At 58.9% G+C, this 23077-nt stretch overlaps 1 protein-coding gene across 2 annotated transcripts in view; it reads left to right on the top strand.

Annotated features, from left to right (window-relative positions):
- CHD5 (chromodomain helicase DNA binding protein 5) overlaps positions 1-23077 on the top strand; it is a 66115-nt gene that overhangs the window by 15549 nt on the left and 27489 nt on the right. For both annotated transcript variants that reach the window (XM_060088874.1, XM_060088873.1), the window contains exons 3-20: positions 1368-1547; positions 4138-4256; positions 4844-5082; positions 7000-7124; positions 8456-8579; positions 9229-9395; positions 9574-9795; positions 10841-11047; positions 11263-11474; positions 14248-14379; positions 14465-14573; positions 15942-16133; positions 16221-16421; positions 19594-19731; positions 19821-19942; positions 20765-20938; positions 21317-21458; positions 22701-22832. In XM_060088874.1, coding sequence (XP_059944857.1) covers positions 1368-1547; positions 4138-4256; positions 4844-5082; positions 7000-7124; positions 8456-8579; positions 9229-9395; positions 9574-9795; positions 10841-11047; positions 11263-11474; positions 14248-14379; positions 14465-14573; positions 15942-16133; positions 16221-16421; positions 19594-19731; positions 19821-19942; positions 20765-20938; positions 21317-21458; positions 22701-22832 — 2937 coding nt within the window. The remainder of the gene's footprint in view (positions 1-1367; positions 1548-4137; positions 4257-4843; positions 5083-6999; positions 7125-8455; positions 8580-9228; positions 9396-9573; positions 9796-10840; positions 11048-11262; positions 11475-14247; positions 14380-14464; positions 14574-15941; positions 16134-16220; positions 16422-19593; positions 19732-19820; positions 19943-20764; positions 20939-21316; positions 21459-22700; positions 22833-23077) is intronic.

Below are 23077 nucleotides of genomic sequence, written 5' to 3'. Positions count from 1 at the left end.
CGACCGAGTCCGTATTCCGGGAAGGCCCAGAGGCCCTGCTGCCTGCCAGCCACCAGCCAGCACACGGACTCAGCAGCTTAGTGGGCATAAAAGGTTCGGGAGCCGGGAGCCGGCGTAGGGAGAGAGGGAGCCGAGCAGCAGAAGAGTCAGGAGGTGCAGGGACCCCACGGGTGGGTCCTTTCCCAGCTGTGTCTCAGGAAGAGCCTCCCTCCTGGGGAAAGACTCTCAGCTCCACAGTGCGGCTGGAAAGGGCAGAGCGGCCGGGGGGGCGGGGTAGCAAGACAGACCCACTGCCCTTGCTGCCCTCCTTCTCTGCATCTGCTCCCACCCCTCCCCCCTCCTTCCTCTCCCTCCTCCCCGCCTTTCTCCTCCCTCTCCACCTCCTCTTTTGCCTCCCTCCCTCATTGCTCCTTCCGGAGCTCACATCCTTCAGTTCTCCAGCTCTTTCTTCATCTCTTCCGTGCCTCTCTTTGCCGCCTCTAAACCGCCAGCATGAAGATACCAAGTGTCATCTTCCTTGGAGCATCCGTGCCTGGCCTCTCCCGCAGACCCAGGCCGGGAGGGGCCTAATCAGCCCGCTTGCCTCTTGAAAAGCCCCGAATACATAGCTTTCTCTGCTTTCTCCGCAGGGGCAGTGCCTTTCTGATGGGGATGCTCTGTCTGTAAACACCCTTATCTCCATATAAATGGGCCATTTTCTGCCTGTATGGACGGAAACTGAATGAAGGAAACCAAGCTTAAGAGCTGCCTAAATTACTTTGTCTCATATTGAGATGAAGCAGCCAGGGTTCGGGTGGTGGGGAAGGTGGGCTTGTGCCTTAGCAGCGTCCGGAGAGCGCACAGGCAGATGAGACTGGGATGTGCGCTCTGTGTTCATCACAGGTTTCACTTGACACACGCGACTCCATAGGATGCAAAGATAAACAGAGAGGACAGGAGCCGGGAGCCGGGGTGGAAGCTGGGGGAGCTTCTCCAGCGTGGACAGCACTTTGGCTTTTGGCTCTGGGCATCACATCCTCTCTACGAGCACCTGGGTCCAAGTGCCATCGCTGACACGCATTACAATCCCAAAGTCCATAGAAACCTGAAACAGGGCCGTCTAAGCGGGCTGCACTGAGCTTGCCTGGTGGGGGCGTGTGTCTTCACCCGAGGCCTCGACTCACCTGCATAGCACCATTTGTCACCAACCAGTCACTGGGGACAAGACCCTTACCCCGTGCTGGCCCAGGGCAGCCCCTCTGGGTGGGGTTTAGTGGTCTGGTGGGTGAGACTCTGCCAGGAGGCCGCTCTCAGGGCAGTGCTGCTGCCCGGGACTCTGCATTTTCTTTGGGCGCTTGTTGTCCTCACCGTCCCCCTTTCTCTTCCAGGGGAGCAATGATGAGCTGTCGGAAAATGAAGAGGATCTGGAAGAGAAGTCGGACAGTGAGGGCAGTGACTACTCCCCAAATAAAAAGAAGAAGAAAAAACTCAAGGACAAGAAGGAGAAAAAAGCCAAGCGAAAAAAGAAAGATGATGATGAGGACGACAACGATGATGGATGCCTCAAGGTAACCCTGAGGCCTGGCTGGGGGACACCTGCTTGGGCAGGCTGAGCCTCCCGCTGTGGGAGAAGGGCCAGAGCATCCTTTCCCACGAAGGGCCGTCGGGGCAGATGGGTCTGTGGGTGTGAGTGCACGCGCATGAAGGTTGGACACGACTTTGTGAGAAATACTGTAGCCACAAGTCTCGGAGACACATTAGGAATAACAGTGAATGACATTTAGGAGTTTGGCGAAGAAGTCGTGCGGCCTCTTGCTGATGTATTGTCCGCCGTCTTGCCCAACTTGAGCGGTCAGCTGTTTCTGACTCAAGTTTGGTGTCAGGAACCTCTTGGTCGGGGCAGTTTGGGAAAATAAAACAAACGGAGCTTTTGCTAAGAAGAAGTGGCTGGACAGCTCCGCTTATGGTGGAAGGGGGCCTTAGTTAGCACGTGTTCCGAAATTCATCCCAGGTGGGCACCCAGGAGAGTGTCCCAGGGAACGAGAGTCAGGGAAGCTATGGCGATGGGCCTGCAGCTCTCCCCTGGGGAGAAGCCTCTTCCCGGTGAATGTGGGGCATGAGGTGGCCCCTGGAATGTCAAGGCCGTTCCTTGCCGGGGCGGGGGGCGAGGGCGAGGGTAGGGCGGCAGACGGTCATCCGGGAACCTCCTGCTGCCTTCAATATATATATATATATATATATATTTTTTTTTTTTTTTTTATTTTTTTTTTTGCGGTACGCGGGCCTCTCACTGCTGTGGCCTCTCCCGTTGCGGAGCACAGGCTCCGGACGCGCAGGCTCAGCGGCCATGGCTCACGGGCCCAGCCGCTCCGCGGCACGTGGGATCTTCCCGGACCGGGGCACGAACCCGTGTCCCCTGCATCGGCAGGCGGACTCTCAACCACTGCGCCACCAGGGAAGTCCTGCCTTCCATCTTTGACGAGGCTCGGTTTGGGCTGGCCGTGGGTTTGAAGATAAGTGCTCCGTAAATGTTAGTGCAGTGGCTGCTGGGTGCGGCAGAGGTGGTGACTGTCTGCGACTGAAGCTGGGAAGTGGCGGCGGTGTCCCGACCCCCGCAGGGAGCTCGTTAGTTGGCAGGTGGGTTATGAGTCACCTGTGACTGATGAGAGCTGAGAAGCTGGCGGGTTTGGAAGGTGAACGTACAGGAGTGGTTCAGGGTCATCCTGCACTAATGTCATCGCTCGCTTGCTGCTCTGCTTCGTGGTGGGAACCTCCAGGGCTGGCTGTGTGTCAGGAGCAGGTTGGCCAAGGGAGGGGATCCCACGTGGGAGCACCTCTGAACTGCCACAGCGAACAGGAGGCCGGGAAGCGGGTCCCTTGGGGCCGAGGGAGGCCGTGTGTTCTGCCCGGGTGGCCTTCCCTTGCTGGAGCAGACGGCCCAACTCTGAGGGGCTTAGGCAGTAAAAGGGGTCTGTTGGATCAGCAGCCCTAAGAGTTGAGAGGCAAGGGGGCTTCCAGCTAGGGGGACCCAGTGGTGTCATCCAGGGCCCAGTTTCTTTGCCTTTGGAGAGTCAGCTTTGGGTTCAGGCCAGGCACCCTCGTGGCTGGGAATGTGTGTAGCAGCAGTGCAGGGCTTCGTGGGTACCCCCTGCCCCATCCAGCAGGAGGGAAAGCTGGCTTGTGTCCTAGCTGTCTGCACAGGAGACCCAGGGGTGTCCCTGCCTGGACTGGTTGAGTCACATGCCTGCCTGGACCGGTTGAGTCACATGCCCACCTGGATCAGTGACTGTGGCCTGGGATGGCGTGTGCTGATGGGTGGAATGGATCAGTGGGTGGGGCTGGCGCAGCTCAGGGCTGCCTGGAGCAAATGGGAAATCGAGGTAAGGGCCCTGTTCCAAGCACCTGTGCTAACTCCTTCCCTCCTATGACGTAGGTGCTGTTATCCCCATTTTACAGATGGGGAAGCTGAGGCATAGAGAGGTGAAGTAGCTTGTCCATCTCTCACTGCTGGTATGTGGCAGGATTGGAGCCTGCCTCTGTCCAGCAGGTTCCAATCTCATAGCCAGCACCACCGCCCACCGCTCCCTTCCCAGCCATCCGGGGTCTGCTTTGTGACCTGACACCTGGGCTGGCTGGCTGTGTGCCCTTGGGAACTCGTGCACCTCCCTGGGCTTCAGTGCCCCATCTGAAGAGTGAAGCAGGAGCCGAGGGACCCTCTCTGGGCTCTGCCCCGAGCTGGGCCACTGCCCTGACCAGGACGCACCTTCCTGGTCCCAGAACCCGCAGTGACCTGTCCTTTCACGAGGTCCAAGTGTGACTGTACTAGGTGATCTCCTGGGGTGGACACAGTGAGTCCTGTTGTTATTCCTGCCCTGGACATGCACACACACATGGCTTCCCCCCAGACCCCCGCATTAGCCCCCCAGGCGTGTGGCCCGCACCCCATCATGAGCTGGCATCTGGGCCATTCCCACTGATCAAGGGGCTGGCAGCCTGAGATGCTGTAGGATGTGTTCAGTGGTGGGTGAGAACTGCTCTTGTTAAGTTGCTGACATAATCCCCCTGCTTTTCCGAGGAACCCTGTGTGGGGCCCTGGTGGGAGTTGCAGGGTAAAAGGACCCCCACCTCTCATTCCACCTCTGGCCCATGTGTCCGTAGGAGCCCAAGTCCTCGGGGCAGCTCATGGCCGAGTGGGGCCTGGACGACGTGGACTACCTGTTCTCGGAGGCCGACTATCACACGCTGACCAACTACAAGGCCTTCAGCCAGTTCCTCAGGTGGGCCTCGGGGCCACCATGGCTGGGCATCCACGGAGACTGCCCTCGAGGCCTGCCTCCCCCGGGGGCACCAAGTGGGGCGGCCAGAGGGACAGGGCCCCGGGCTCCTGGGGTGGGCTTCCAGGCTGACATTGACCCTGGGCAGAGCTGGCAGTGGGGGCAGGATCCTTCCATCGCAACAGGTGGTCCTGCTTTCCCTCGCTGGTCCTACCCCCAGGGATGGCGACCCCAGTCATTCCCAGGGGTCTTAAGCCCCCGTGGCCACACTCAGCTCTAAAACAAATGGGACTGGACCCCCAGGGGCCTGCTGCAGGCCCCTGCCTCTGGCCCCTTGGGTCTTACAGGGTCTGAAAACCCAGTTAGAAGATCACCAGCCACATAAAGAGGGAATCAGGAGCCTTGCGGGTGGACTGCGGTCTCTGTCTTGGTCCTCTTCCCTGCCCTCCTTTCTGCCCAGTTTTCCCAGTTTGCTGCATATCCCAGGTGTGGGACTTGGGAGGAGAAGGGTGGGCCCTGCGGGGGGTCACGTGGGGGTCTCAGCCCCTCCATGGGGCTGTCCTCACCCTCCTGCCTCTCCCCCCACGCAGGCCACTGATCGCCAAGAAGAACCCGAAGATCCCCATGTCCAAAATGATGACCGTCCTGGGCGCCAAGTGGCGAGAGTTCAGCGCCAACAACCCCTTTAAGGGCAGCTCGGCGGCGGCAGCCGCAGCGGCAGTGGCCGCGGCCGTGGAGACGGTCGCCATCGCGCCTCCGCTGGCCATCAGCCCCCAGCAGGCACCCCAGCCTGTGCCCGTCCGCAAGGCCAAGACCAAGGAGGGCAAAGGTAAGGCTGCACCCAGTCCTGCTGGCAGAGGGCCCCCAGGCCCTACTGTCTGGGACAGCCGGGCCGGTCTCTATCAAGGACCCAGTGCCTTGGTTGACCTTGGACCCACCCACCCTTCCTCAGCTGTGTTGTGGCATCTCTCTTGGGGCTGGTGGCGAAGTGGAGGAGGAGGTGGGCTCAGAGCTTTGGGAGTTTTCCCAGGCGTGGAGGAGGGGACAGAGGTGTGGCCCGTGCTGCTGGGAGTTAGGGGGCTCTTGGGTTTGAGGCTGCACCATTCCCAGGGGGAAGGGGCCCCAAGGTGACCCGTGGATCGCTGTCTTCTGAGCACCCGGCCCTCGGAGTAAGGGATGTACATGGGCGTGGGCGTGGACAGGGCCGCCTTCCCAGGGAGGCCAGGAAGGACGTCCAGATACAAAATCAGACTCTGTGGTGGTGTCTGGGTGGGGAAGATAGGGACAGCAGAGGCTCTCTGCAACTTCAAGTTCTAGGGGAGGGACCTTTCTTCCCGGATGGAGGATTTATGGCCCCACTGGGAGTAGGGACATTGATCTCCCCGGGGCTCTGAGTGGTGGTGTCGCCTGCAGCTCACCTTCCTGGGTGCCCTGACCTGGGTTTTTTTTTTTTTTTTTGGCTGTGTTGGGTCTTTGTTGCTGCACGTGGACTTTCTCTCGTTGCGGCGAGCGGGGTCTACTCTACGTTGCAGTGTGCAGGCTTCTCATTGCAGTGGCTTCTCTTGTTGCGGAGCACGGGCTCTAGGCGCATGGGCTTCAGTAGTTGTGGCACGTGGGCTTGGTAGTTGTGGCTCGCGGGCTCTAGAGCGCAGGCTCAGGAGTTGTGGCGCACGGGCTTAGTGGCTCCATGGCATGTGGGATCCTCCTGGACCAGGGATTGAACCCGTGTCCCCTGCATTGGCAGGCAGATTCTTAACCACTGCACCACCAAGGAAGTCCCCTGACCTGGGTTTTGATGGGGGGCAGAGTGGGCGCTGGGGACCCCTTGTATTCTGCCCCAAGGAGCTTTGGTTTCTGGGGTAATGCCTCCCTTTAGCAGGTCCCACAGGGGGCCCCGGTGGGTGAGTGACACGGGCTTTAGAGACTGCTTCCGCTCAACTCCCCTGCTGTCTGCCCAGCCAGCCTTCTTTCTCATTTCCTCTCGGGCTCCAGCTGCTGAGCTATCGATTCCCTGAGCTGCCTATTCAGAGCCTGAAAAATTGAAATAGATTTTCCGTGGCACCACTGAGGTTACAGCTGGGCTCCCAGACCCAGCTCTCTGCGTGATGTGGGTGGAGGAGGGCCTGGGGCGAGGCCACCTGCCTTCAGGCCCCCACTTTCCCTGCTCGGCCTGGTGGGAGAGGCTGCTGGGGGGTCATTACTCCCCAGGTGACTAACTGTCCTATGACCAGTTCCATAAAAACAACCTCACTCCTGCTGGCCACCTGGGAGCCACCATTTCCTGGGGATGATTGGCAGAGGTGAGGGCGGTCTTGAGTGGTGCCGGTGTGGAGTATGGCAGACAGCCCGGAGGCTGGCAGCTGGGGAAAGGGCTTCCTGCACTAGCACATCCCTCCCAGGCCTAGGTATGGTCGGCAGGTGGGTGGGTGTGCCCTTAGTGGCCCTGCGGGCTGGTGGCTCCACTGGGGACAGCTCCTTTCTGGGGAGAGGGATGGGACAGGGCTGTTCCCAAGATGGCAGCACAGCGGCCAGGGCAGGGGCTGGGCCAGGGTTATTCTCTGGCTTCCTCCTCTACTGTGCAACTTTAGCAAGGACGTCATCTTTCTGAGCCTCAGTCTTCTCATCTGAGAAGGGGCAACGGCAGAAACCATCCTTTACTTAAAGCGGGTTCTCGAGGCCGAGTGAAAGCATGGCGGTGAGTGAGTGAGCCATGGCGGGCGCTGGTTATTCCGCCGGTGCTTTTCAGGGCCTGGAGTGAGGAAGAAGATCAAAGGCTCCAAGGATGTGAAGAAAAAAGGCAAAGGCAGAAAGGTGGCCGGGCTCAGGTTCCGCTTCGGAGGGGTTGGCAGCAAGAGGAAGAAAGGTTCCTCGGTGAGTGCGAGTGTGCGTGCTCGTGTGTGTGTGAGTGCGTGCGCACACGCATGTGTGAGTGCACGTGTGCGTGTGTGCGTGCTCGTGTGTGTGTGAGTGCGCGTACATGCGTGTGTGTGTAACATGCAAAGGTTGGGTGACGTGGAAAGCAGGGCTATCAGTTCATTCTCCTGAACCAGGCAGGGGGCAGGTCTTGTACACACCCTCCCCCTGCTCCCGCCCCGGACTCTCCCATTCTACATTCAGGCCTGCTGGGCCTGTTTCCCCACCTGACTGGTGAGGGGCTCAGCCTGGATCCTTCCAAGGCCCCCTGTAGCTTGGACTCTGGGTTGGTAGCTCTCCTGCCTACCTTGCTGAGCTGGGGGCTCAGTCCCGGCTCCTTCCGCCCCAGCTGCCTCTCCATCTGGGCAGCAGGCGGGAGAGTCCTGCGGGGCACCTGGATGCCCAGGTCTGCTGGGAGGGCAGGCCCCAGGAAGGCGGCATGTAGGCAGGATAGGGCTGGGCTGGAGCCCTGCCGCTCCCTTGCCCTCCCAGGGCCAGCTCTGTCACCAGGTTTGGAATGACCCTAAGTCCGTGTCTGAGCCTTTGAGCCCTCTTTCTCCGGGGGTGGAGGCATTCACCCACCTCCTGCCCCTACAGGGCACCTGTTTCCCTCACCTGACCCAGCCCTGCAGAGGGGCAGAGATGGAAGCCATCTCTTTGTCCCTTCTTAGGGGCAAGTGACAGGTCTCAAGTTTAGCTGCTGTGGAGGGGAGCGTGGAGCAGCAGGCATGGTCCAGCCCGGAGCTGGTGGTCCAGCTCAGCTTAGCTTTTGAGCACATACTAATGTGCCAGGCCCTGTGCTCCTCCACGGCGGGCCCTGCTCTGGAGCTGCTCGCAGTCTGGAAGGGTTTGGGCATGTGCGCTGGGAGAGAGCCAATGACAGGCAGATGGGACAGGTCGGACCTGGCACAAGGCTGTGCAACAGGTCTCATTAGGGAGAGATCTGGGAAGGCTCCTTGGGGGAGGTGTCCTTAGGGCTTCCCCTTGAGGGATGTGTCGGAGTTTGGCAGGGTGGAGGGCAGGGCCTGGGAGAGCTCTGGAGGTGGAAAGTGTGGGGAGGGTCTGAGGGCTGGAGAGCAGGGCTTGGGGAGGGTGGAAGGCCATCAGGCTGGACCGGTGGGCTGAGGGTTTTCTAGCTGGGTGGAGGGACGAGATGAACCAGAGACAGACAGCACTGTGCCTCTGGAGCCTCCACTGTGCCCTGCCCCCGCTCCCCCAGGCCTGCGGAGCCTGGAGATGAGCCCCCAGGGCTGGCTCCGGGCTCACAGGGCCCTCCCCTGCCCCCACAGAGCGAGGAGGAGGAGCGGGAGGGCTCGGACTTGGACAGCGCCAGCATCCACAGCGCCTCCGTTCGCTCTGACTGTTCTGCCCTGCTGGGGAGGAAGAGCAAGAGGAGGCGCCAGAAGAAGAGAAGTAAGAGTCCTGACTGCAGGGTTCCCATGGCCACCGCGGCGCATGTGGGCGTGCAGAGCCCCCTCGGGGAGCGGAGAAGGGCACCCTCAGCAGGCAGCTCCCCTGTGCTTCCTCAACCACCCTGGCCTCTGTGGTTAGGAGGCGGGGTCCCGTTGAAGTGAGTCTGCATACGTTAGGGACCCGTGATGGGAGCCACCCCAGGGCATTTGCACTGGCAGAGGGGGGCACAGGAGAAGGAGTTGCTTCTTAACCTCATCCACCCGCTGCCCATGTGCCCCCTCACCCCCATTCCCCTCCCCATCCTCGTTCCCTCCCTCCCTTGTCTGTATCCATCCAGCCCTTCATCTTTCCATGCGTTCACCCGTCTGTCTACTTTCCTTCCTCCTCCCTCCTCCCTTCCTGCTTTCCTTTTATCCATCTTCTATCCATCTCTTCACCCCTCCTGTTGACCCTGTCTGTCCATCCACCACCCAGCATCTATCGAGCGCCTACTATGCGCCAGGGCAGCCTGGCGTGGAGACTGTCTGTCCATCCACCACCCAACATCTGTCGAGCGCCTACTATGCGCCAGGGCAGCCTGGCGTGGAGACTGGCTGTGCCCTGGGAGTGGGAACAAGACCCTCCATGACTGCCTCTGCCTCCTCCGCAGTTGATGACGGTGATGGCTATGAGACGGACCACCAGGACTACTGTGAGGTGTGCCAGCAGGGTGGCGAGATCATCCTGTGCGACACCTGCCCGAGGGCCTACCACCTCGTCTGCCTGGACCCAGAGCTGGAGAAAGCTCCCGAGGGCAAGTGGAGCTGTCCCCACTGTGTAAGCCCTTGGCAGACGCGCCGGGGCGGGGATTTTGCCTGTGCCTGGCTTCCCGACTCCTGCACGATCTTCTGGGGCAGAACATGGGGGAGTGAGAGTGGGAGAGAGGGAGTCGCTCCCTGGTGGAGGTGGGGGGGTCCTGGTCCAGGGTGCCTCCACCTGGACTCCCCCCCTCCAGGAGAAGGAGGGGATCCAGTGGGAGCCGAAGGACGACGACGACGACGAGGAGGAGGGCGGCTGCGAGGAGGAGGAGGACGACCACATGGAGTTCTGCCGCGTGTGCAAGGACGGCGGCGAGCTGCTCTGCTGCGACGCCTGCCCCTCCTCCTACCACCTGCACTGCCTCAACCCGCCGCTTCCCGAGATCCCAAACGGTGAATGGCTCTGCCCGCGCTGTACTGTGAGTGTTACGCCGGCCCGCGCCGATCGCCCCGCCCCCGGCAAGGCCCCGCCCATCATGACCAGGCCCCTCCCCCGGCAAGGCTCTGCACACACAGGTGGCATCCACCGAGGGCCCGCCTCCCCCGGCCCCGGCCGCGCCCACCACGCCCATCGCCCATGCTGCTCCAGGCCTCACCTACGAAGGCCCCGCCTGGCTCTCCGCCTACCAAGGCCTCTACCCGCCCCTTCCCGTCCAGGACACGCCCCAGGAGTACCCCGCCCCCCCTTCCCCGCCGGGGCTCAGTCCCAAGCCCCCTCCCGTCCGCCCCGAGTCCCGCCTACCGCCTCACCCTGGCCTGCTGTGCTTCGCAATCCCCTTCACACTTTGCGATAACAGCCGCTATGAGAAGAGAAAAGCGGTGGTGATAATCCCACCATCGCCCACTATAGCCACCGTTTACTGGGCATCCCTCTAACGCTTACTGACTTTTCCAGTACCAGGCCTTTTGTTATTCCCATTTTTAGATGAGAAAACTGAGGCTCAGGGTGGTAAAGTGACTTGCCCAAGGCCACACAAGGCTGAACTGTCCACTCAGACTCAGCCTGGACCTGGCTCTTGTCCCAGGGCTGGGGGTGGCGAGAGGGTAGGAGGCCTCTGGGGCTGGGGCCTCAGTTTCTGCGGGGAGAGGAGAGCCCCCTCCCCCCCTCCCCCCTCCCCCCATTCACTGTAGGCGTTTGAAGGCCACCATGCTCCGAGTTGTCCCCAGCCCACCCCCAGTGCTGGGTCCCCCACCCTGTGTGTGGATCCTGGGCTGTGCCGTGCCAGCCCTCGGTTACCTGTGTGCATATGGGCTTCCGTTACGCATGTGTATGTGTGTGTGCACGCGTGTGTGTGCAGACCCGTATTGCCTCGTGCACGGCATGGGTGGTCTCCTGAGGGCAGAGTGGTGTCTTGGAGTCACCGTGGTGCTGTCTGACTTGGAGCAGTACAGCTTGTTGGAGGGAGCCTCGGGGTGGGGCCCTGCAGCTAAGCCCTGAACTTGGGGACCCTCCTCTGTCCGCAGTGTCCCCCGCTGAAGGGCAAAGTCCAGCGGATCCTGCATTGGAGGTGGACAGAGCCCCCAGCCCCCTTCATGGTGGGGCTGCCGGGGTCCGATGTAGAGCCTGGCGTTCCACCACCCAAGCCCCTAGAGGGCATCCCGGAGAGAGAGTTCTTTGTCAAGTGGGCTGGGCTCTCCTACTGGCACTGCTCCTGGGTGAAGGAGCTCCAGGTGAGGCACCTGGGCAGGTGCAGCTGTGCTCAGGACCTAAATGCCCTGGCCAGCTCCTTGAGTGAGGGGCATTGTTGGGAGTTGGGAAGGGGGAGGCGGAAGGTGAGGATTGTCCTGCTTGGGACCCAGGCTGGGGGTTGGGGGAGCTGGGTTGGGGGACATGGGGGCGTCACGGCCCATCTCCCTCCTGTAACCTCTGCCCCCTTCACGAGCAGCTGGAGCTCTACCACACGGTGATGTATCGCAACTACCAAAGAAAGAATGACATGGACGAGCCCCCGCCCTTTGACTACGGCTCTGGCGATGAGGATGGTAAGAGCGAGAAGAGGAAGAACAAGGACCCGCTGTACGCCAAGATGGAGGAGCGCTTCTACCGCTACGGCATCAAGCCCGAGTGGATGATGGTCCACCGCATCCTGAACCACAGGTGTGTGCTCGGCGGGTGGGGCCCTGAACCTTGCTGGAGGTGGGTGCCTGCAGGTCTGGGACACGCCGGCCCCTTCAGCCTGTTAAATGGGCTCAGGACCACGTGTGGGTGTGGGAGGGGAAGGGGCCCCGCTGTTGGCGATTTGACTGTCCAGGTGGAGGGGTCTTCATGCTCCTGGGTACATGGATGCACACGTGTTTACACTTGCATGTGCATGCATGTCACCCTCGTGGTAGGAGAGCAGTTCCTAAGTCATATGTCTAAAGGGGCAACTTGACGAACGGCCAGTGGAAGTTGTAGATGGGACCCTTGGGGGGTCGGGACCCTTGTGCTCCTGGGTGTCTGTGGACGTCGGTGCTTGATGCCTGCCGGAAGGTGCTGGGGACCAGGGTGGGCCTGAGCTGTGGGGTGACTACATGCTTGTTGCTCCTTTAAAACACGGCTGACGCCACCAAGTGCCATCTACCGAGAGGTAGGCGTTTTATTTCCGCCTTCGTGTTTATGGATGCCAGCACCGTTAAGTCACTTGCCCAGAGTCACACAGCCAAGAGGCACGGGTGCTGGGATTGGAACCCAGTGCTTTTCTGATTGCAGGACTTGCTTTCTTAGCCACTGTTCCAAACCCCAGTGCCCCTGCAACAGCTCTTCGTTGAGCAGTGTGAAATTGCCCAGGTGACAGTGGTCAGAGGCTGCAGAGGCCAGATGCAGAGACCAAGGCAGGGGGGCCCCGGACTGCAAGAGTTTGGCTTTGGTTTGGTGGGGAGGTGGGAGCTCTTGCTTATTCTTTTTTTGTTTTAAACTAATTAATTAATTATATTCAGTTTTGGCTGCATGGGTTCTTTGTTGTTGCGCGTGGGCTTTCTCTAGTTGCCGTGAGCGGTGACTCCTCTTCGTTGCAGTGTGTGGCCTCCCAGATGTCCCTCTGCCCTGCCAGTTCTCTTGTTGTGGAACACGGGCTCTAGGTGCGCGGGCTTCAGTAGTTGTGGCACATGGGCTCAGTAGTTGTGGCGCACGGGCTTAGTTGCTCCGTGGCATGTGGGATCTTCCCGGACCAGGGCTCGAACCTGTGTCTCCTGCGTTGGCAGGCGGATTCTTAACCACTACGCCACTAGGGAAGTCCCTCTTGCTCATTCTTGAGCTCAGGCGCTTGAGAACTGGTGGTGGCTGACAGGTGGGCTCAGGGTGCGGCCCACGGAGGTTCTGGCTCGGGGGGGACTTGGGATCCAGCAGACACAGGCGTCCCAAAGGCAGGAGTTGGGTAGAGCAGAGTTTAAGAACCTGATCCTGTCACTCGGATTTCAACCCTGGCTCCCATTTTCCGGGCTCTTTGCTTCTGTGTTTTTTTCATGTGAAATGGGATAATGAGAGTACCCACCCCACAGGGCTGCCGCGGGGGTTCAAGGAGTGTGCCAGCGCCTGCTAGCATGGCCGTCAGGAAGATGGGCCAGGGGAATTTGAAAAAGTACGCCCTTGATTATGAAATGCCTCCTCCTCCCATCCCCAGCCCTCACTGTGACCTGAGCCCCCCGGTTGAACTGATCCACAATTTTTTTACCTTTGTTAAATTGCATGTTCTAAACAAAAGTGGCAGGTTTTCTCCCTGCCTTCAAAGCGGGGTAGGTGAATTTCCTCCAAATGTATTACCTGAATGGAGTCTGAGTAATAACCAATCATTTATTGAAAAAAAAAAAAATCCATCGGTTTCCATGGTGACTGGGGATTGGTCTTTCTGTCCGTGGCCCCCAGGCTAGCTGTGGCACCCCGGGCCCTGCAGCACTGCCCTGGCTCGGTTGCCCAAGGTGCTTCGGTGGGGTGGGAGGCCCCAGGCCCCTCCCAGGAGCCATATTCAAGCTGCAGTGCAAGGTGCTTTTCTGCAGCAACCCCTCTGGGCTGCTGGCTGAGCCATCAGGTCCCTGTGTCCCCGGGGGTCTTTGGGAGAGAGCATCCCACCTGCAAGAATTACATTCGTCTCTACTTTGCAGGGATTGGCCCCAGACCGGGATGGGCACCCCTCCAGTCCTTGGGAGGTTTTTTCTTTTTTTTTTTGGCCACTCTGTGCGGCATGTGGGATCTTAGTTCCCCGACCAGGGATGGAACCCATGCCCCCTGCAGTGGAAGCTTGGAGTCTTAACCACTGTACCGCCAGGGAAGTCCCTCTTTGGGAGTTTTTTTTTTTTTTTTTTTTTTGCGGTACGCGGCCTCTCACTGCTGTGGCCTCTCCCGTTGTGGAGCACAGGCTCCGGACGCGCAGGCTCAGAGGCCATGGCTCACGGGCCCAGCCGCTCCGCGGCATGTGGGATCTTCCCGGACCAGGGCACGAACCCGTGTCCCCTGCCTCGGCAGGCAGACTCTCAACCACTGCGCCACCAGGGAAGCCCCCTCTTTGGGAGTTTTTAAGCGAGAAAACGAAGGTCTGTGGTCAGGGGAGAACCATCTGACTCAGAAATTGAGAATTCCGGGGGACTCCTCATGACTGAGTGGGATTCACGGCCACCGAGGATGGAGTGGACGCTGGTTCTGTGCTCCCCCGTTAGCGTGGCCTCCCAGATGTCCCTCCGCTCTGCCACTCAACCCGTGCCCTCCCCCTCCCTCTCACTAGCTGTGTGGCCTTGGCTAAGCTGCCTCACCTCTCTGGAGTCCCTGCCTGGTGCCGCCCTCCTGGCTGGGGCTCCCAGGGGACCACGGGGGTGAGAAGCTTTGCATCCTGTGAGGTGCCCTCCGTGGACTCTTGCCCGGGTGACCCGCCCTCCTCCATCTGTTTACCGTGTTGCAGCTTCGACAAAAAGGGGGATGTGCATTACCTGATCAAGTGGAAAGACCTGCCCTACGACCAGTGCACCTGGGAGATTGACGACATTGACATCCCCTACTACGACAACCTGAAGCAGGCCTACTGGGGCCACAGGTGGGCCATGGTGGGGCCCCTGGGCGGGGCCTCCCGCCCCCCACCGGCCTGAGCTCTGCTCTCATTGTCCCGTGCTCTTTCCCAGGGAATTGATGCTGGGGGAGGATGCCAGGCTGCCCAAGAGGCTGGTCAGGAAGGGCAAGAAGCTGAAGGACGACAAACAGGAGAAGCCCCCGGACTCGCCCGTCGTGGACGTGAGTGGGGAGGGGCCCCGGGGTGGGGTTGCCAGGGCCTCCCCGAGGCTTGGCTGTGGAGGAGGGTATGGTCTCTGGAGGTCTCTGGAGAACTCGTACTGCGGGTCTATGCACGGAGCCGCACCTGCGCAGGAGGGGGCTCTGCGGCTCAGTCAGGGACAAGGGTGACAGGACCCAGCCCTTCCCTGCAGGGGACGGCTCACACCCTGGGGTCTGGGTCCCCCAGCCTCATGCAGAGCAGCAGCTCCTGGGGGACAGAGCGATTTGAAGGATGGGTCACCAGTGCACAGACTGTGGAGCAGGTAGCCTCTACTCAGCGCAGCTCACGAAACTGCATTCCTTTAGTTGAGCTAATTCCAAGCACTTAAATAAAAAAGTGTGTTTCCGGGCTTCCCTGGTGGCACAGTGGTTGAGAGTCCGCCTGCCGATGCAGGGGACACGGGTTCATGCCCCGGTCCGGGAAGATCCCACATGCCGCGGAGCGGCTGGGCCCGTGAGCCATGGCCGCTGAGCCTGCGCGTCCGGAGCCTGTGCTCCGCAACGGAAGAGGCCACAACAGTGAGAGGTCCGCATACTGCAAAAAAAAAGAAAAAAAAGTGTGTTTCCTACTTCAGAACATAACTGCTGATTTGCTAATTACATACCATTCTTATCTGTTCAGGGGGAGGAGATCCACAACTTCCCCCGGAGCTTTGAGCCCATCGGGGAGCGGAAGGTTGACTATTATTCATTTAGCAAACTTCTCTGGGGTGTCTGCTAGCACCTGGCCCTGGGCTGGCTCTGGGGGAACAAGGCCCTGCCCCCTGTTTCACGAAGTGCTCACCTTCCAAGGGCCCGTGGCGGGTACACACAGAAGTGGGGGATCGGCTTGAGACTGTGGGATGCCAGGGAAAGGTGAATGGGTCTGATACATCAGGAGGACTTCAGCGGGGAGGTGGCCCCGAGCCGCAGGATAAAAGAGGTGATGTTTGGGATCAGGCACCCTGGGCATGCATCCAACAAATGTTGCCTAAGTGCTCACTGTGTCCTGGTCACTGTATGGGACTCAGAGGAACAGGTCACCAGTATGGGGACCACAAGCTGGGCTTAAAGTCAGAGAATCCAACACTTGGGACACTGCCCTGATAGGAGAAGTATAGGGTCGACCAGGGAGGACGTGGTGGGAACACCTAAGCCAGGCCAGGAGTCAGGGAGGACTTCCTGGAGGAAGAGGCATTCCAGCTGTGACCTGAAGGATGAATACGTTAGCGGGGATGAGAGGAGTGGGAAGAGTTTTCCAGTCATAAGGAACTGCGTGTGCAAAGGCCTGGGGGGTGGGCCCTGGTGGCCCAGGATCCAGGGTACATCTGAACCTCTGCCTCCTCGCAGCCCACGGTCAAGTTTGACAAGCAGCCGTGGTACATCGACTCCACGGGCGGCACACTGCACCCGTACCAGCTGGAGGGCCTTAACTGGCTGCGCTTTTCCTGGGCCCAGGGCACCGACACCATCCTGGCCGATGAGATGGGTCTGGGCAAGACAGTGCAGACCATCGTCTTCCTCTACTCTCTGTACAAGGAGGTTTGAGGCCCAGGCTGGGCGGCTGGGGAGGGGTAGCCGGTGCTGGCTGTGGGCCGGCAGCCTCAGCGCGTCCGTCTCCCTCCCCAGGGCCACTCCAAGGGGCCCTACCTGGTCAGTGCGCCCCTGTCCACCATCATCAACTGGGAACGTGAGTTTGAGATGTGGGCGCCCGACTTCTACGTGGTCACCTACACGGGGGACAAGGAGAGCCGCTCTGTGATCCGGGAGAATGAGTTTTCGTTTGAGGACAACGCCATTCGGAGTGGGAAGAAGGTGTTCCGGATGAAGGTGAGCATTCCTCACCCCGGGGACCCTGCACAGGGGCCCAGTCTGCCCTGGGGGCCGCAGGGGCCCTGCAGTCCATCTGGGGTCTCTTCTCTTGGGCCCTGGTGGAGGTAGTAGCTGGCACAGAGCTTCTCTTGAGGCAGTTACCTGCTGTATCCATGTCCTGGGGCAAAGAACCAGAAACAGGGTGGCGGTGGGGCTGAAAACGGCAACAGAATTTATCCTCTCACCGTTCTGGAGGCCAGGAGTCCGAGATCCAGCTGTCGGCGGGGTCCTGCTCCCCCTGAAGCTCTGGGGAAGGACCCTTCCGCGCCTCTTCCAGCATCTGGTGGCTGCAGGCGTTCCTTGGCTGTCCTTGGTTTGCAGCTGTATCACCTGGGTTTCTGCCTCTCTTGTCACGTCTCCCCCGTGTGTCTGTGTCTCCTCTTCTTATAAAGACACCCACCCTAATCCAGGATGACCTCATTTTAACTAATTACACCTGCAAAGACCCTAGCTCCAAAAAAGATCATATTCTGAGGTTTTGGGTGGACGTGGATCTTGAGGGGACACAATTCAACCCAGTCCACCAGCTGTGTGACCTCTGGCAAGTCACTTAACCTCTCTGTGCTTCAGAATCTTCTCAGCAAAACGGAGATAACAGACCCAGTCTAGAGTTGTGGAGGGTTGAATGAATAAGAATTAGGCAGGGCCGCTCAGACTTCCCTGTGCCCCCGGGTCAGCAGGGGCCTTGTTGAAGGGCAGGTTCTGGTCCAGCAGCTCTGGGGTGGGGCCTGACAGAGTCCCAGATGATGTGCATGCTTCTGGTTCTCAGGCTGCACTCTGAGAATCGAGGACACAAATCACTCAGTACTTCCTGCGCCTGGCACGCGGGGGCGCTCAGGCGGTCTTGGCGCTCTTACGCGCTACCTGCAGTGCTGGGGGCTGGCGGATCACCTCCAGCCTCCCCAGGGTTCCTCACCTCGGCTTTCTCCCTCCTCTGGGGATAGTCGTGGCCCCAGGAGATGCTCAGTAACTATTTGTGTGGGTTTGTTTTTTTTGGCTGCGCCCCACGGCTTGTGGGAATCTTAGTTCCCCGACCAGAGATGGAACCCCCGGGCTATGGCAGTGAAAGCGCTGAGTCCTAACTACTGAACCGCCAGGGAATTCTCAATAATTATTTGTTGAATGAGGGAATGACTCAGTGATTCCAGAGGGATGGGCCTGTGGGCCTGTCAGTCACAGAAACAACTTCTGAGCTCACCGTGGGGTCCTGCGATTGGCTGGGTGCTTTGCTGACTCAGCTTTTTAATTTATTTTATTTTTTAACATTGTGGGAAAATACACATAACTTAAAGTGTATCATCTTAAACATTTTTACAAGTACGGTTCGTGGACATCAAGTACATTTATACTGTTGTGCAGCCATCACCCCCATCTCCAGAGCGCCTCATCTTGTAAAACTGAAACTCTGTCCCCATGAAACACTAACTTCCACCACCCCCTGGCAGCCTCCTACTTTTGGTCTCTGAATTTGATTATTCTTGGTACTTCATGTAAGTGGAATCATGCAGTATTTGTCCTTTTGTGTCTGGCTCATTTCACTCAGCACGTTGTAGCATGTATCAGGAATTCTTTCCTTTTTAAGACTGGATAACGTTCCATCATGTGAATAGACCACCTTTTGTTTATCCATTCATCTGCTGTGGACACTTGAGTGTTTCTACCTTTTGGTTCTTGTGAATAATGCTATGGACATAGGTGTGCAGAAATATTCATTCAAGTCCCTGCTTTTACTTCTTCTGAGTCTATACCCAGAATTGGAATTGCTGGATTGCATGACAATTCTATGTGTAATTTTGTTTGTTTGTTTGTTTTTGCTTTTATATACATATATATATATTTTTTTTGCGGTACGCGGGCCTCTCACTGCTGTGGCCTCTCCCGTTGCGGAGCACAGGCCCCAGATGCGCAGGCTCAGCGGCCATGGCTCATGGGCCCAGCCACTCCGCGGCATGTGGGATCCTCCCGGACCGGGGCACGAACCCGTGTCCCCTGCATTGGCAGGCGGACTCTCAACCACTGCGCCACCAGGGAAGCCCTGCTTTTATATTATTTTAAAAAAATTTTATTGGAGTATAGTTGATTTACAATGTTGTCTTAGTTTCAGGTGTACAGCAAAGTGAATCAGTTATCCATATACACATATCCACTCTTTTTTAGATTCTTTCCCATATTGGTCATTCCAGAGTATTGAGTAGGGTTCCCTGCGCTATACAGTAGGTCTTTATTAATTATCTATTTTGTATATAGTAGTGTGTATCTGTCAATCCCAATCTCCCAATTCATCCCTCCCCGTTTTTCCCCATAACCATAAGTCTGTTTTCTACACCTGTGACTCTGTTTCTCTCTTGTAAAAAAGGTTCATTTGTACCATTTTTTTAGATTCCACACATAAGCGATATCATACAATATTTGTCTTTGTCTGACTTCACTCAATATGACAATTTCTAGGTCTATCCATGTTGCTGCAAATGGCATTGTTTCATTCTTTTTTATGGCTAATATTCCATGGTATGTATATACCACATCTTCTTCATCCATTCCTCTGTTGATGGAAGCTTACATTGTTTCCATGTCTTGGCTATTGTAAATAGTGCTGCAGTGAACATTGGGGTGCATGTATCTTTTCGAATTATGCTTTTCTTCAGATATATGCCCAGGAATGGGATTGCTGGATCATATGGTAGCTCTATTTTTAGTTTTTTTAAGGAATCTCCATACCATTCTCCATAATATGTGTAATTTTTTGAGGAACAGCCTTGCCCTTTTAATTCTCGTGGCATTCCTCCTATAGACAGACAGCATTGCTCCCTTTTTACAGGTGAGGAGACTGAGGCTTGGGGAGGTTAGTTACCTTGACCAAGGTCTAGCCCAAGAGAGCAGGGCCGGTGCACACCCAGGTGCCGCCTACAGGCTCCCCTCTGCCTCTCTCAGCCCTTGCCTGCCCTCCTGGGGAAGGTGCTCTGGGCCTCAGCTGACCCCTTTGCCCAGTGGCCTGTGTCTTCCTCTCAGTCCCAGGGCTCCCCAGGCTCTCTGGGGGTCCTGCCCACACTCCTCGTCGCCCCTTCGTCTCTGGAGACCTTGATCCGCTGCTCTCCCAGCTCTCCTCCCAAACGCCTCCCTTTCCTTCCAGAAAGAAGTGCAGATCAAATTCCACGTCCTGCTCACCTCCTACGAGCTCATCACCATCGACCAGGCCATCCTGGGCTCCATCGAGTGGGCCTGCCTCGTGGTGGATGAGGCCCACCGGCTCAAGAACAACCAGTCCAAGGTAGGAAGTGCTGACCACTGGCTCCGGTGCTCCCTGGATGGGCCGGCCACCTGGTGCCCCCTGACGGGCCCCCTGTCCCCCGCCCCAAGTTCTTTAGGGTCTTGAACAGCTACAAGATCGATTACAAGCTGCTGCTGACGGGGACCCCCCTTCAGAACAACCTGGAGGAGCTCTTCCACCTGCTCAATTTCCTGACTCCAGAGAGGTTCAAGTGAGTCAGGAGGGCCGGCCGGGGAGGTGGGGTGGGGGGCAGCCAGCGAAGAGGGCTCAGTGCCCGTCCCGGCTCTGGCGCTGCTCGCTGGACCTCGGTTTCCTCATCAGTAACGTGGGAGTGTTAGCTGTGCGCTGGGCCGTGCCGAGCCCCTGGGAAACATCTGCTGCTGTTAACCCTGCCATTTTTCCTCAGCTCTGCCCCTGAAGACCCCGGGGGTCCTCCTGGGCTCCTGTCCCTTCCCCACACCCCTGGCCCATTCCTGTCCCTCCACAAAGATTGAAATGACCACGTGGTGGGCAGCGATGGGAGGCAGAAGGCTGGGGTGGTGGTGGTGGAGACGGGGGTGAAGACAGAGCCCTGGCCGTCTTGTCTTCATCTGACCCCTCAGTTTCCTACTCAGGGGATTCAGGGTGGAGAATGCTGGTTCTGGAATCAGGAGATGTAGATTCGAGGGCAGGCTGGACTGTATAACCTTGGGCACCCATCAGCCTCAGTTTCCTTATCTGTGATATGGCTAAGAGTCCTAGAGACTGCATGTCCAGGACAGCTTGGAGGACAGGAAGGCATCCTGTGTGGCTGAGACAGCTGCAATGGGTGGGGGTGACACAGGCTTAGACAGAGACTGGAGGGACACCTAAGGCAGGGCCAGGGCTCCGTGGCCCACCAGCCAGCCTGCCCTGTGACAGGCCTGTCCTGTGACCCTCTGGCAGGTGGCCGGGGGCTCGGGGGCTGGCTGGCCTGCTCCTCCACCCCAATCCTGGTTCCCTTTGCAGAGGGCTTTGGCCTGCTCCAGGCTCTCATCCCAGCTTTTTCTTGCAGCAACCTGGAGGGCTTCCTGGAGGAGTTTGCTGACATCTCCAAGGAAGACCAGATCAAGAAGCTGCATGACCTGCTGGGGCCGCACATGCTAAGGCGGCTCAAGGCTGATGTATTCAAGAACATGCCGGCCAAGACCGAGCTGATCGTCCGCGTGGAACTGAGCCAGATGCAGAAGTGAGCAGCCTGCCCCGTGTCCCCTGGGCTTGTCTTCTAGATCAGAAGAGCCCGACCTGGCCTTCCTGGGCTGCTGCCCTGGGTGGGTGGGAGGGCCTTTCGGCCCCACCCAGGCCTCAATCACCTTTTGCACACACTTCCTTCTTGGGGCCTCTTAGATCTCAGTGACCAGGGTTGGGGCTGCCTGGGTCCTTGCACTGTCCCCCAGCAACTTGCTGGGCAGCGCCAGGCCTGTGGCTTCACCTCTCGGGGCTCCCCGTGGTCTTTCTGTAACTGGTACGAGGGCAGCAGCCCCCAGGCTCCCCGCAGAGCAGAGTGCCCTCTCGGAGGCTGGCGTGGCAGGTGTATCCAGCTTGCCTTTCCTCCTTCCTCCGGCAGGAAGTACTACAAGTTCATCCTCACGCGAAACTTCGAGGCGCTGAACTCCAAGGGGGGCGGGAACCAGGTGTCACTGCTCAACATCATGATGGACCTGAAGAAGTGCTGCAACCACCCTTACCTCTTCCCCGTGGCCGCTGTGGTAGGTCCCCGTGGCTGCCACTGTGGCCACCATGATAGGTGCCCCTGACCACCATGGTGAGTGCCTGGGGCTGCCGTGGAAGGGCCTGAGGCCGTGGTAGGTGCATGTGGCTGTGTTGTGGTGGGTTTTCTGTGGCCCTCGTGGCAAGCAGCTGTGGCCGCCACGGTGCCCCTGGCTGCTAGGGCAGGTGCTCAGGCCCTCAGCTGCCAATCCTCCCTGAGAATGAGGATTTGGAGGTGATATGGGTCCCCACTCGGCCAGAAGTATCTGCAAACCTACCTCTGTCCACTGCTCAGCCAGGCCCTCTCCTTCTCTGGACCCCTTCTCGTGACCGTAAAGTAATGGGGGGCATTGGGGCACCACAGAATCCCCTCCAGCCTCAGCGTCAGGGGACCCCAGGCCAGGATTCTGAGGGCTGACCTGGCAGTCGGAGAGGCCTGGGTGGGGCCCCCAGGTGATCTGATGTGCAGCCCTGGGTGAGAGCCTGGACCCCCCAGTCAGACCCCCGGCTCCAGTCCTGTGGTCTCAGGACAGTCAGTCAGTGATCCTCTTGGGGCCCCAGGTTTATCCTCTACGAAATGGGGACAATAACAGCAGCCCCCTGAAAGGGTGAGGACCAGACAGGAAGTCCACGTCAGTGCCCTCGGAGAGAGCTCGGCACAGCAGTGCTCACTGCGGTCACGGCTATTCTGGTTCTAATTTAAACGCTCCACGGTTTATACCTTCCCCCTCCCCCATCCCTGCCCCCAAACAAGAAGACCAATGCAGAGTTAGGCGTGGAGGCCGTGCTGTGGGTGACCTAGACTCAGCCAACCCCAGGCTGAACTCACCATGGTGGCCCAGCAGAGGCCTTTGGGCTAAGGTTCTGCACAGCCGCGGGGCCGGGTTGGCCTTGCCTGGATGTGCCCTGCAGTGACTGCAGAGGCCAGGCCCCATTCCTGCTGGGAAGGCCGGCTTGGCTCAAGACTGTCATCCTTCCGTCCACTGATGCCTGTGGTCTTGGTGGAGTGCCAGCAGGGGGAGATGGAGGGCAGGGCCGGCAAGTCTGAGCCCTGCCTGGGGAACGCGGCGCTGGGAGCATCTGTGTGACCTGCCCATACGCCCTACAGAACCTGGCCTGACCCGAGCTTGGGCTCGGTGCTCCACCCACTGTTGGGCCCTTGTCCACTCTCTGGGGCCTCTGGTGCAGAGTCAGAGAGGAGAGGGGAGCCCCCAATGCCCCACCTTCTGCTGTGTCCACAGGAGGCCCCTGTCCTGCCCAATGGCTCCTATGATGGCAGCTCTCTGGTCAAGTCTTCAGGGAAGCTCATGTTGCTGCAGAAGATGCTCAAGAAACTGCGGGACGAAGGGCACCGTGTACTTATCTTCTCCCAGGTGAGCTGCCCCCAGGTGGCTGCTGGCCTCCCTGCCTTCCCTAGCCCAACCCCACACCTGCAGAGGGCGTCCTGCCCCCACTAGCTGAGGGCACAACCTGCCAGCAGCCCTCAGGTCCCAATGCTATCCCCATGTGGGTTGTGTGTCAAAAGTTGCTCCTCTGGGCCCTGGTGTGATGCAGCCAAGGAGAGCTGGTTGGGCGCCAAGTTCAAGGTGCTCGGGGCATGTTGGTGGGGAGGACCACT

Source organism: Mesoplodon densirostris, chromosome 2 (genome assembly GCF_025265405.1).
Source record: "Mesoplodon densirostris isolate mMesDen1 chromosome 2, mMesDen1 primary haplotype, whole genome shotgun sequence".
In the NCBI taxonomy this organism is placed as follows: Eukaryota; Metazoa; Chordata; class Mammalia; order Artiodactyla; family Ziphiidae; genus Mesoplodon; species Mesoplodon densirostris.
This window is presented reverse-complemented; position numbering and strand designations above follow the sequence as displayed.